Source organism: Hordeum vulgare, chromosome 5H (genome assembly GCF_904849725.1).
Source record: "Hordeum vulgare subsp. vulgare chromosome 5H, MorexV3_pseudomolecules_assembly, whole genome shotgun sequence".
Lineage (NCBI taxonomy): Eukaryota > Viridiplantae > Streptophyta > Magnoliopsida > Poales > Poaceae > Hordeum > Hordeum vulgare.
In genome coordinates, this window is record NC_058522.1 from 469,550,369 (window position 1) to 469,560,573 (window position 10,205).

A 10,205-nucleotide genomic window follows, 5' to 3' on the forward strand; every position below is an offset into this window, starting at 1 on the left:
GTTAGGCTTTTGTGTGATGTATGTTTCGTATTAGGCTCGGACTATCGGCACCCCTTCATCAAGTGGTTAGGAGAAGCGATAATTGTTGCTAAGATGATGATTTCAGACAAACTGATGTACTACTTATAAGACCTTTGTGAATAATTAATAAAATGACCGCATGCATCATCTAGATGCACACGCGAGGAGTAATCCTCCTTTTCTAAAAAAGGTTGTTATTATTAGACGGAGGGAGTAACACAAATAAACACAAACTGAGACATGCACGAGATATGATACAAATATCATAAACCAAAGAAACACAAGCATGGCAATATGATGCCTATTGGGTGAGATGCACAATTCCCCTTTATGAACCTGTCCGTGTGGTCCACCTCCCGAGCCATCCCTCCGGGGATACCCAACCCCCCACCCCGTTATCCCTACCGCTTCATCTTTGTGGAAGGTCACGACGGCGAGGATGCTGCGCTCCGGCGAGGGATTTGGGAGGAGAGAACGATCTGCAGGGAAGAGCACAATAGGAATGATTTTTTTTTTTTTTTGAGAAAAACAAGAGGAATGGCTGTGTGCATGTTTTTTTTGAGACACAATGGCTTTGTGTACGTACAGCAGCGTCCGAGCCCATCTATCTCCTCCACAGTCATGGAGGTGTGCCCATAGGTGCCGGCCCACACGTCTACAAACTGCTAAGCCCATTAGGCTTCTCGTGTGAATTTCAGCCCATACACTACTAGTTCGCGCTTCTCCGATTCGCAATGAGCCCAACCGGAGCCCGCCTGACGTTCCCCACCCATCGCGACCTCCTCGCCTTTCTTCCCACCTCCGTCGCCGCCACTCCCTAAACATCACCAACAAACCTGCAGGCGCTCCAACTCCTGCCACCGCCACCGCCACCGCCAACTCCCTCCGCGCCGCCTCTGACGGGTCGCCGCAGCTGCGGAGCGCGCGCTAGAGGGAGAGATGGGGGGCGGCAGGAAGCGCGGGCGCTCGCAGCGTCGTCACTTCAAGCAGGAGCGCGAGAACGTCTGGAAGGACAACCCCAGGCGCCCTCCCGCCTCCGCCGGCGAAGGAGGCGAGGGCAACGGCTGGCAGCCCTTCGCCACGGAGAACCTGGCCTTCGAGGCTTACTACAAGGTGCAGACGCCTGGTTCAGATCACGCGTAGCTCCCCTTTTCGACATTTTTGGCTCGATGGCATTAACATGGAGCAGTGCCAGCCCTGTGATTTTCACGCGTCTTTCGTTCTAGAGCGCGACGATTTGTTGATTAGTGGCGGATGAGTCAATATAAGATTATTTGTAAGGCGCAGGTTTATGGATTGATGATTGCCGTATTGAGTACTGGTCTCTGGACCGCCTTGCTGCTAATAGCAGCATATCTGCCCTCCGCTGTCTTTGCTTCTGTCGGAGCGCCTTGTAGCTGAAGTCTTTCAACTGGATGCAGCATCACTTAGAAACTGTTGATGTGGCCTCTGTTAGAATCCTATTGAATGTGAATCTGTGTATGCCTTGCAGGGGCAGCAAATTGTTCCTGAGGAAGAGTGGGATGCCTTCATGAGCATGCTCCGGAAGCCATTGCCAGCCGCTTTTAGGATTAATGCGAGGTAACTTTGCTTTTTTTCTGAAACGTAAGCGTGCTGACATTTGTATGCATGACCTGGACTGAGCGCAATTGGATACTGACTCAATAATCAAGCCTACTAAACTTTTTGAACTAAGACTTTCCTAATTTTACTCTCTCCAGCAGAGAGCAACTATGGTATTGCCCTCTGCCTTTCCAACTCTGAGATGGATGCAGCAGCTGGCAGTCGCCCCTTCCTTGCATATTAGTTCCCCCACGTAACAGTTAGTGTGTATCAAGATGGACCAACATGCCAGATTCTTGATAGTTGCGACAGTACCAGTAATACTGTATTTGAGCGCGAATCTCTTTGTCAGTCCTTATTACCTTTACTGAAATAGAAACTTCTTGGCACGTTTATGTTCTAGATGAAAGTCCAGTTACTGGCTGTTAACTGTGATCAACTAAGTGAAAGATCCGCTAACTTCTCGAGAATCACATGTTGATCTGCCTCCTCATCCAAACAAGCACTTTATTTGGGAAATCTATGCTACTCTTTTCAAGAGGAGTTTTCATGAATATTTTCAATAAATTGGTGTTATTTAGTTTGTAAGCATATCTGGCATTCTGGCTGTTGCTCTCACTCTTTTCCAATCTATAGCTGTTGTGTTTTGTGGGCAAAATTTTGGACTTGAAATCATGGAGGTATACACTCGTTTTGTTGACAGCAAAGGATGATATGCTTTCTGTTCTGGTTTGCCTGCTGGTTACTTGCTTTTGTTCACCAGACACTTAAATATGAACACATCTGTCACCTTCTCATGTGTGTTTACTTTTAAAGAATATAAACACCCACCTAATAGTTAGAGCAAAAAGGCACTCTTTGTATTAGGGCTCCTTTTTACTTTTGTTTAAGGTTTGGTTCTTCTATTGTATCAAGCTAAAGGATTTTTATTTGCTTCCCAGCTGTCAGTTTTTTAAAGACATTTGTTCACAATTAGAAAATGACTTCAGGAAGTCGTTAGAGACTGAGGTAATTTCTAAAAACCTTATGCATGCATTTAAGGTATGACCTTAATATTTTCTATTTCATAATACTTTTGTCATGTACAGGTCAGTGATGACCATGAAAAAGAGGCTATTCGGCCTTTGCCTTGGTACCCTGGCAATCTTGCATGGCATTTGAACTTTTCTCGGATGCAACTGAGGAGAAACCAGGCACTTGAGAGGTAAACCGACCTTGTAGTGCATGCTGTTTATTTTGAATGAACCTTGCCAATAGTGTGTAGTATAGGGTGTGTGTACTTGACTACTTGTTAAACTGGTGTTTCATACAAACGAATATATCTTCACAACTTTCTTTTGCACAAAGTGATGTATCATGCTCTATTGAGATCATGCTTGTCCCTTAAATGTTGTGAAATCCAAATTGTTTTATGTATGATTGACCGAATCAAGTGAAATCCATCATGAATTGGTTACCAATCAACTTGCTGCTTCAATGATCTGCCTCAAGTTCTTTATTCTACAATTAACGGTTCACTGGAACTTGTCAGTTACCTCTTTTGAAAATTGTAATGTCATATTGTGTATTGCATTTGATGCTATATTTTCTTGTTGAAGTTGCTCATAAGATAGCGTGCTAATTGAATTGGTAGAGTAGCTGTCGACCTGTAGTGCCTTAAATAAGCTGATGCATGAAGCCATATTGCAAACGCCAAGGACGAGCTTGTTTGTCACGCACCCCCAAATTTCTTTGGAGAATAAAATTGTGTAACCATTGGCATGCTTAACAATATGCTGCCATTAGAAATTGTAACACTGGAAGCTCTTATACTTATATTCTAATGACATATCATTGTTAATTTAACATCTATTTTTTTTACTCCAGTTTCCATGAATTCTTGAAGCAAGAGAATGAAGTTGGTAATATTACCAGGCAGGAGGCTGTCAGCATGGTGGGTGCTTTATCTTTACTTTGAAGATGCCCTATATTGTTTATCTGTGATGCCTTACATATATCGGGGCAGTTCTTGTCTAAACAATGTATATTTCTTTTGCAGGTCCCACCTTTGTTTCTGAACGTGCAACCTGACCATCATATTCTTGACAGTATGTTTTATCCATCATTACACATGTTGGTGGTGAAATTTACACACCAAACATTCCGTCTTTTGAACTGCCTAATTGATCTAACTTTGGCTAATCCCTAATCTGGTTCATAACGTCCATGCCCAATAAAACAGTCGCCAAAAAGGGTTTAGAGTTCTAGAATGAGTTTTTTTGGTAGAAGTGCAAGCAAGTCAAAAAAGAAAAGAAAAACATAACATCCAGCACTTATAGCTACACAATTTGTCCATGAGGTAGCTGGATCTTTTAATTTAAGCCCACTCTTTTCAGTTTTTTTCTACGTGAGGTTGTTTTAGGCTTTTGGCTTAAACTTATTCACACAGTATTCGTATACAGTGTTCTGTTTTACTTTTTGTGAGAGGAAAGATTTCTGTTATACAGTAATATATCTCGTGAATTTTGTGACCTTGTGCAGTGTGTGCCGCTCCAGGGTCTAAAACTTTCCAGTTACTTGAGATGATCCACCAGTCAACAAAGCCTGGAGTGCTTCCAACTGCCATGGTGAATTTTTCCATCTACTACATATAGCAGATACAGCTATAGTTATTTACAATTTCTATCAATTTTCAAAAGAAAACATTAATTTCATCATCTGTTATTAATACTTTGCACTTTGTACTATGTACTCAGGTGGTAGCTAATGATGTCGATGTGCAAAGATGTAACCTTCTTATTCATCAGACGAAGAGAATGTGCACAGCCAACCTGGTAGTGACAAATCATGAAGCACAAAATTTTCCTGGCTGTAGTGTTGCAAAGTTCTGTCCAGAAGCATGCGTAGACGAGTCCAAGCTGCAGAGGTTGGAATTTGATCGTATACTGTGTGATGTGCCCTGTAGTGGTGATGGAACTGTCCGTAAGGCTCCTGATATGTGGAGAACATGGTAAATACTGTACCATTTAGCCTGTTTGCTGCTTTCATTTTCCCCTTGGTTCCTTATTTACTGAAGTGGCTACCCAGGAATATTGGCATGGGTAATGGACTTCATCGTCTCCAAGTGGAAATAGCTATGCGTGGTAAGGGCTAACAGATACTTACACCATTATCAAATATGGGTTTCGCTGAATTGTTAAGTTGGTTCTATTATAAGATTTTGCTTTTTGAAATGTATTGAAGCATTCCATGTCACCTTGTGGTTCCCTGGCACAATTCACTATTGTCATCGATAATGTTTCATGCCATCAAATATTTCATGAATCTGAGTATTTGATCACATGATGAATGAGAGATAGAATACCGCTTAGGATCCAGGATCTTGTTAAGCTGTCTTATAAATTCTTATCAGATGCATACATTATGAAGATATGTATGCTGGTTTCGATTTTCTTTTGCAATAATCACGTGATATATAATTTTGCTCTCAGCTTAATAGTTCTGACATAATGAATATATGATACACCAGGAGCCCTGTTAATAATTTGCTACTTCAAGAAGTTAAGATTGTATTTTTGTTGTCAGGCATTGCATTGCTTAAAGTGGGCGGAAGGATGGTCTACTCAACATGCTCAATGAATCCTGTTGAAAATGAAGCTGTTGTTGGTGAGGTAATTTTGTTGCTTGACTTCTCTCTCTGATATTCAATAATGTACTAATGTTTCGTTTTTGATTTGGCGAGGCCCTTTATTTTTATATATTTGAATAGATTGATTAAATCATAAAATGGTGTTCAGTACACAGCAAATTAATTGTCAGGGAAATGCATTGAGATTTGACCGCAAATCATGCTCATTTTTCAGCATATTGGTTTTTGTAAGTTCTTTGTATAGTTGTTTTGTATGTCTTGTTGTAACATTGATCACATTTTCAACTGTATAGATTCTGCGGAGATGTGGGGATTCTGTTGAACTCCTTGATGTTTCTAATGAGCTACCTGAATTGATCCGCCGTCCTGGACTTAGGACCTGGAAGGTTAGTGTGCATATCTCTATATCATGCATATCTTCTTGTTTATAGTACCTCATTTTGTCCATCAGGTGTTTGTTTTCCTAAATTAGTCGTGGTTTCTTGTGAATCTGTAGCTTGTCATCCTTTGTGGACGTTAGTACAACCAGACCACGTAAGATGTTGGTCATCTTCTATTTCATGGTCTAATTAGGAACATTATTTACTTACAATAATCAAAACATTGTGTGCACTGGATAAAGTGGAGATAGGTCCTTTCCATGCTTAAAAAAATGAAATTTTGCCACACTATGAAGGACACCCTGTAGAAAGTGATGTTTTGATTTGCCAGTTGCTGTTGTTTTTGGAAACTATTTTGCATTTTATTCTTTTGTTCTTTGTGTTCTCTAATTTTTTTATTCTACCCCTATTGGCCTCTATACATTGCATAATTCCTGGCACTCTGCTCCCTTCCGTGATTCTTTCTAATTATTGCAGGTACGGGATAGAGCGTCTTGGTTGGGCAGTCATAAAGATGTACTTCACTACAGGAAGAATGTGATATTGCCAAGTATGTTCCCCTCGGGTAAAGGTAGCATGGATAGCTGTACGGCGGGTGGCAGTGTTGAGGTCAGCATAGATGCAGTTGATGCAGATATGAATGAGTCAGGGGATATGGTAGAGGGAAAACAAGAAACGAAAATAGCAATTGATGACAGCAAGAACGGCGACAATGCCAATACTGAAGAGATAAAACAAGGTGAATCTGAGTCTGTTAAACTTTCAAGGGGCTCAGATGAGAAAACAGATTCAGCCTCCATTGTTACAGAGCATTCAAATTTACCGCTACATCGTTGCATGAGAATTATTCCTCATGACCAAAACAGTGGAGCATTTTTTATAGCAGTCCTTCAGAAACTCTCTCCGCTGAATGGTATTTCTTTCATCCATCTATTCCATGTGTTTCGATTATTATTGCATCAAATCTCATAGTAGATACCGGTTCGTAGTACTCAAGTACACTATGCAATGAACATAATTTCAGAGAGTCAGGTGGTAGAAGCGATGAAAGGTGAGCGCAGTACCTCGAAAGACAAGACTTTAAAATGTTCTAATGGTCAGGGGTCAGATAAGGTGCCGGCTGAAGAAATTTCAGTTCAGCAGCCAGGGGTTGATGACAGCCATGATCTCGTTGAGCAACAAAACAGAGACATGGATACTGAAATTTCAAAAGATAAAAGCTCTGAGGAAGCTAAGGTGATTGCTAGTGAGGTGCAAAATGATCAAGCGACAAGGAGGGATAAGAGAAAGACCCAGAACCAAGGCAGATGGAGAGGGGTTGATCCTGTGATATTTTTCAAAGACGAAGCGACAATCAGAAGCATAATATCCTACTATGGCATCAAGGATTCTTTTACCCTTGAAGGCCATCTTGTGACTAGGAACCCTGATACTAATCATGTTAAAAGAATATACTATGTCTCAAAATCAGTTAAAGAAGTTTTGGACCTCAATGTGAAAGTTGGCGAGCGGCTGAAAATCACCTCACTTGGCTTAAAGATATTTGTAAGTGTCCCACTAATTTCTGTTTATGTTTTCAAGTTTTTCTCAGAAAAGCAAACTTCACATTAACACTGTTACCATCTTCTGCCCATCCCTTGTCTTTCAGGAAAGGCAGTCGTCAAAGGAGGGTTCGCCATGCACATTTAGGTTGTCATCCGAGGGATTGCCTCTGCTGCTTCCTTACATCACCAAACAGATTCTATATGCATCTGCAATAGACTTTCAGCACCTCTTACAGTACAGAATCATTAAATTCCCTGATTTTGTGGATGCAAAATTCGGTGAGCAAGCTGCAGCTTTGCTACAAGGTTGCTGCATCGTAATATTACGTGAAGGTACATTACATTCCTTTTCCGTTTGAGCCTTAAATTTAAAGTGAATTGTCACAGTTTGATGGCAACTGAACATATTTATGAATATTCCAGGGCATGAGGATCTAGAGTCCATAGGCATGGATCCCTCTGCAATTGCCATTGTTTGTTGGAAAGGAAAGACCAATCTGTGCGTCATGGTCACTCCCATGGATGGGAGGGAGCTGCTTGAAAGGATCTCATTTCGTTTCGGGCTCAAAATCCCAAAAATCGACGATGGGAAGCCCGACCTGAAGAGTGATGATGGATCAGACGAGCAGCCTGATGGTGGCGCCGAGACGGTTGATCCAGAATGCGTGCCTGAGAGCAAAGCACCAGAAGACATGGATATCACAGACGTCAAGGACGCTGAGTAGCTCGGTTTGACACCATGCGAGGAAGCATGTCATGTCTGGTTATGATGATGCATCAGAGCCCCGCTACCTGGCTTACGAGTTGATGGTTGCTATAGTGGGAGAGTTGTTGCCATTCCTTGGTTCTTCCTGTAGTAATTCTATCCTATTCCTTTGCCATGAAAACCACACCGCATACATGGTGCCAGACTGCTAGCTGCTGCTCCCGTGTAACGTACTATCAGTTTGTTTTTGGTGTGATGTTGGCACACGACTGTCGAACGGAACTGGGAACATGAATGCGGAGAATTCTAATTTGTTTTGAGATATTTTGATTGATCTTTATGCGTACGGTGCATGCTTCTGGGTGCTTGGGGTAGTCATTCCGGTGATGGTAGTACTAGAAACTGTGCCGTATCAGGAATGTCCAATCTCAGTGGTCTAGTCCCTCCCTTGTCAATAAGAGGAACTCGTGCTTAGAAACCGTTTTGCACGAGGAACGTTGACATACGGTACAAAGTTAGGAGAAGACATTGACAAGTGGAAGGAATACCACGTGCACAACTTGGACGCGCCAAGGAATCCCTGATCAAAAGGGTGGTGGATTCAGTACCATGTACGTAAACGTAACACACAGTACGGGTAGACCTACTAGAGTTCAATGCTTTGAAGTCTTGGCCGAGCAGTGGTATCTTTACAAGGGTCTACCCAAGGTCTCCTCTGGTCCTGTGTCCCTGCTGAAGCCAATCTTTCCACGACATTTTGGATGCATGGACGAGTTGGTGGTGTTCAAAAACCGTATCCCGGACCCGGAGGCAAGAAACGGCGTCGACACGGCCACCTTGGTCACTTTCCACGGGCGTGCGCACGACTGCCGCGCCACCGCCGAGTAAGCTCAAAAGTCATCCACTGCGCAGGTAGGCTTTAGAGTGGAGAGACGACGGGCCACCGTACGTGGCGACCCGACCGGTCCGCGAGACGAACGGGAGAACAGAAAGTCCCACCTGAGAATTCCCGTCCGGTAGGCCACGGTAGCTTTTTGGAGGCGATGTCACGCCCGTCCGGCGTGCCGGTGGACACGGATCGACCTGTTTGCGCACGCGCTGCGAGAATTCCCGCTGATGACAGTGTGCGGCACCGCCAGCTCCATGGTATGGTACCAACTGCCTGCTAGCTAGTGGTCTGATGGAGCACTGGCCGGCAGTGCTATTCGGTCGGTTTAGGCCCCGTTGTCAAAAGGGAGAAAATAGAACCGGTCGGTGCTCCGGAGAAGTAAGACTTTGCCTGAAGACGGTGCCCAGCTGGCCAGCTGGCTCCCTCCTCGATTAGAGCATCTACAATCGGACATAGCAAATATGATATTTTAATCGTCTGCAAACGCGATGACCAGGCGTGTTCCTTATTAATCTGTCTATGTAGCCATATCTTTTATTTTTTCTTTCTTATATGTCGATCACTTACATGTGATTGATGAAGAGGAAGAGAGAAAAATAAATAAATAAATAAAAAAGTGGTCCGAGATGGGACGCGTCTTACGTGTCTGGCTGACCGGTCGCGTCCGTGTGCATCCACGAGCCCTTATATCTTTCATATATTTAAGATAGATATGAGTGTTTACGAAGAATCGAGACGTATAGAGATGATACGTGAGATTCAGTTAGATCATTTTTTTTCTCATCCGATCGTTGATCAGGTATGTCCGCACGTGTACGAGGGATTGTTTAAGGCGTTTGGTTGTAGATTCTCTTACTTCGGTGTGGGAAACTAGATGTAAAACCCACATGTGGCATTCATTCAAGTTATTGTAGACTTCAATCTAGCTTCTTATTTCTTCTCTCGTGCTTCAAACTTTTTCTGGTGAATGCATCACCAACATTGATCTTTAATTTTTTTTCTCACATCCGTTCGCGGGAACTGACCGTCCAACACTACCTGTATACAATTTAAAGTGAATTCAATCATCTGGGCGTAATTCACACAAACCGGTTGATTTTCACATAAATCGGAGCACATTTATTATAATTCAAACATTTTTCATTAAAACGAGCACTCAGACCTAAACCTATCCTACGATGACGCCCGTCGTCCACTTCTTTTGTATCCTTCTCCATCTACCATCTTCAAGAGCGCCGACAGTGTTTAAGACCCATGAAGTGAAGGTATGGTCTACGGAAAGAAAGAGAGATGGACCGGCTCACCTGGGACACAATGCCCTACCGCCTCCCATGTCATACTCATTCTCGGAGAAGTTTGTGACCTGTCCGTCGCTGGTGTCGGTGGACGTGAGGTCGATGGTGGATGTGGACGGTCCGTCACTGTCCACCTGCCACACGCGCCCCTCAAAAGTTGGACGGCGACACGTATAACG

The 10,205-nt window shown here is 43.1% G+C and overlaps 1 protein-coding gene across 1 annotated transcript; it reads left to right on the forward strand.

Annotated features, from left to right (window-relative positions):
- Positions 1-821: 821 nt before the first annotated feature.
- On the forward strand, positions 822-8,176 carry LOC123399035 (RNA cytosine C(5)-methyltransferase NSUN2). Its single transcript, XM_045093465.1, has 15 exons — positions 822-1,134; positions 1,514-1,602; positions 2,526-2,592; positions 2,673-2,788; positions 3,451-3,517; positions 3,623-3,671; positions 4,105-4,190; positions 4,320-4,573; positions 4,651-4,706; positions 5,149-5,234; positions 5,506-5,598; positions 6,070-6,505; positions 6,617-7,137; positions 7,241-7,469; positions 7,560-8,176. The coding sequence occupies exons 1-15, from the start codon at positions 961-963 to the stop codon at positions 7,859-7,861; spliced, it is 2,625 nt and encodes an 874-aa protein (XP_044949400.1). The 5' UTR covers positions 822-960; the 3' UTR covers positions 7,862-8,176.
- Positions 8,177-10,205: the final 2,029 nt, after the last annotated feature.

Bases quoted from the DNA above. Each gene is read 5' to 3' on its own strand.
- LOC123399035 (XM_045093465.1), top strand. From the start codon at position 961: ATGGGGGGCGGCAGGAAGCGCGGGCGCTCGCAGCGTCGTCACTTCAAG. The intron at 2,789-3,450 runs GTAAACCGACCT...TTTTTACTCCAG, and splicing joins AGAAACCAGGCACTTGAGAG to TTTCCATGAATTCTTGAAGC. The intron at 3,518-3,622 runs GTGGGTGCTTTA...TTTCTTTTGCAG, and splicing joins GGCAGGAGGCTGTCAGCATG to GTCCCACCTTTGTTTCTGAA.